This window comes from Temnothorax curvispinosus, unplaced genomic scaffold (assembly GCF_003070985.1).
Source record: "Temnothorax curvispinosus isolate PA1 unplaced genomic scaffold, ASM307098v1 QBEX01014651.1, whole genome shotgun sequence".
NCBI lineage: Eukaryota > Metazoa > Arthropoda > Insecta > Hymenoptera > Formicidae > Temnothorax > Temnothorax curvispinosus.
The window spans coordinates 1-3,172 of NW_020224431.1; the positions used below are offsets into that span (position 1 = coordinate 1).

Sequence of the window (3,172 nt, forward strand, 5' to 3'; positions counted from 1 at the left end):
TTGCAATTTCTATACAAGAAACGAAGTACTACGTTAATCTATTTTATGTACATACATATTTTATATATCGTGACATCAATCTTGATTTTAGTAATAGAACCTTTGACTTAGTTAGAGACGTTTTCTTTTTATTATTTTAAAAAATTTATTATTTATTAGATTTTTTAATATTTAACATTCAGTATGGCAATAAGAAACTACATTACAAAATAAGATTTTAAAAGAAAGAAAATATTAAAGAGACATATTGAAAAGTTATGACATTGTTACATTATATTATTAAAATCATTAAAATTATTAACACAATTACATAACAATGAATATAAAGACACTATGCTGTAACATAAGCATCAAATAGTTTGACGATGTGCAATGGCGTAGATAATGAAAAATAATGTTAATTCATTCATAATTACGCTAAGAAACAATTAGTATGCTGAAGGAGCGATAAAACTGAAAAGCGCGCATGCATATCTTTTTTTAGGCTCACGTATGACTCAGTCTCGTTCCATCGTTGTCGAAGCTCTGACAATAATGGATGCGCACACAACCATGTTTGAACGCAAAAGTGGCTATACGATTTCGCCATGTGGCACTTTTTTCTTGGGCATTTTCTTTCTCATCAGCTTGGTTGGCGTGGGTTTATTGGTGTATTATTTTGCACCTTGTCGCGAGGAGAAACAACTTCAGGCATCTGATGGTGATTCGTTTTTAAATTTTTCGATATCGATAAAGAAAAATTATGTCAAATTATCGAAAGCTGTCGTACCCGATTTGTACGAATTATGGCTGATACCTTTTATATGGGAGGGTAACTTCACTTTTCATGGCGAGGTAATGCTTTATAATTCAGTGATATTTTTTGTAACAAACAAATTAATAGTATTCTGTTTATAAATGTACCTGCAAATACATTCTAACAAGTATCTATTTCCATATATTTAAAAATAATAATAATAATAATAATTTTAAATAGATTGCATGAATTGATTGAGAGTGTCGCATTGTAATATTCGATCTATCTTAAATATAATTTTTAAAATTTATAGTTATATTTTTTAATTATAGATTATGTCATTATATAACTTATTGTTTTATTACAGCAATCTATGTGTAGAGATATACGATAAATATTTTTCGTTTGCATTGACTGTCCTTAGAAAAACATTATGCTTTCAATTGTCACTGAAAAGTACTTATAGTCATTCATAATGCAATCAAGCTGATTTATCTATGTATAATTGTGAAGAAGTCAGCAGTGTTAACCACTTGCCAAAAATATTTCTTTTTTTGACATTATAAGTGACTTCTTACAATTATTTATAGACAAACCAATTTGATTGCATTATGAAATGATTACTTTTCAATAGCAATTGTAAGCATAACGTTTTTCTAACTTACTTAATTCTCAATTCTATATACTATATATATATATATATATATATATATATATATATGTGTGTGTGTGTGTGTGTGTATACGTTGTTATTGCCATCACGAACAGACATATGTATAGTAATTGATACAATCGTTAACATTCATGTACTGAAAAAATAGAATATATGCGTTCCTGTGATACTCCCGATTAATTATAATTTAAAATTTGTTTTTGTTCTTGTTACTTTTCTACGAATTGTCGACTGGTCTGATTTGCGACGATTTTTCGAATTGCTATTGAAGGAAAACATTTAAAAAATTTTACTGTTATGTTTGTGTTAAAAAAATTATACATTTTTATAAAATTCTGTATACAATTCTGAAATATCTTTGAATCCTACAATGAGATAAGTAGGAACATGCATAATTAAAAATACAATTTCGCGGCACTTAAAGAAAAAATTAAACGTATTATTAATTTCTCTTATAAAGACTGCTTCTTATAAAAATAGAAATATTATCAATTTGTCTAGGTCAAAATTTTAGTAAACGTGACAGAGGATACGAACAATGTTACGCTGCACGCCTTTTGTATAAAGATCGATGAAAACTTTACGCATATCGTTGAGTACTCGGCTAATAACAAGAATAACAAGACCGTAATCAAGATCGCGGAGCAAAAAAACGACATCGACAAGCAATTTCACGTGATTAAAACATCGAACACGTTGAAAAAAGGCAATCAATACGTCGTGCATCTCAAGTTCATTGGCTATTTGAATGACAATCTGCACGGTTTCTATAGGAGCTCGTATATGGTCGGCAATCAGACGAGGTAAACGATATCGCAATGAAACTTCGTGGCTGATGTAAATTGAGAGTTGCTTTTTTATGTTTTAACTGACTTAATTAAATGTACTATTTAACACAAGCGTATTTTGATATAAAGCTGTTATATTTATTGCTCAATAAATTGCTCATTTAAAATCTAAAACCTGAAACTTTAATCTACAGAACATTTAATTAGATAAAAAAAGCACAGCATAGATAAATTTTAATTTTTCAAAAGACAAATTTAAATTTATTTCCCGAAGAGAAAGGGAGAGGGAAGAAGTTATTAAAATTATTTCGCTAAATCTCTTAATTTTTAATATCATACTATTCATACTATTATACTTGGACTTATCGCAAAGTGTTTTGATTAAAGAATAGAGCGAGTAATTATTTGAATAGTCTTATTGCGAGTGTGTGTTTGACTTATGTATAGATTCAAACGAGGACTCCTGTCGATTGTTTGCTAAAGATATCGGATTTCTGTATTATAGATGGATTGCTACGACTCAGTTTGAACCAACGGATGCGCGCCGTGCTTTTCCATGTTTCGACGAACCGGCTTTGAAAGCCAAATTCCAAATTAACCTAGCGCGTCCCAGAAACATGACATCCATTTCGAATATGCCCCGAATAGGGAAACGGACGCCAGTGTGAGTAACTGTGTCATATTTTCGCATTAACGTGGTTGCGTCGTTTCATGAATTTGATTCGTATCTTTGGAATATCTTGGAATAATTTGGAGTAAACGTAAAACTTGACAAAGTGATAGTTATTGGAATACTTCATGAAGTTTGTAAAAAACCTAATATATATTACAGTGTTGCAATTTGGCACTGGCAAAATCCATAAATTTTAAAATATTGATTGTACTGTGTAAATAAAAAAGAGTTGAGGAAAAATAATTTATAACATAATTAACGTGGATTTTTCTCTTAAAATATCGACTTTTAGGGCAAATTAT

The 3,172-nt window shown here is 29.6% G+C and overlaps 1 protein-coding gene across 1 annotated transcript; it reads left to right on the forward strand.

The window, feature by feature from the left end:
• The first annotated feature begins 491 nt into the window (after positions 1-491).
• Positions 492-2,964, forward strand: LOC112464870 (aminopeptidase N-like). The gene is made up of 3 exons (XM_025032127.1): positions 492-834; positions 1,911-2,212; positions 2,703-2,964. The coding sequence occupies exons 1-3, from the start codon at positions 493-495 to the stop codon at positions 2,863-2,865; spliced, it is 807 nt and encodes a 268-aa protein (XP_024887895.1). The 5' UTR covers position 492; the 3' UTR covers positions 2,866-2,964.
• Positions 2,965-3,172: the final 208 nt, after the last annotated feature.

What these genes read in the sequence shown, in the direction of transcription:
- LOC112464870 (XM_025032127.1), top strand. Translation starts at nt 493, where the DNA reads ATGACTCAGTCTCGTTCCATCGTTGTCGAAGCTCTGACAATAATGGAT. An exon ending in ACTTCACTTTTCATGGCGAG is followed by an intron (nt 835 to 1,910) that starts GTAATGCTTTAT and finishes CAATTTGTCTAG; the next exon opens with GTCAAAATTTTAGTAAACGT. An exon ending in ATGGTCGGCAATCAGACGAG is followed by an intron (nt 2,213 to 2,702) that starts GTAAACGATATC and finishes TCTGTATTATAG; the next exon opens with ATGGATTGCTACGACTCAGT.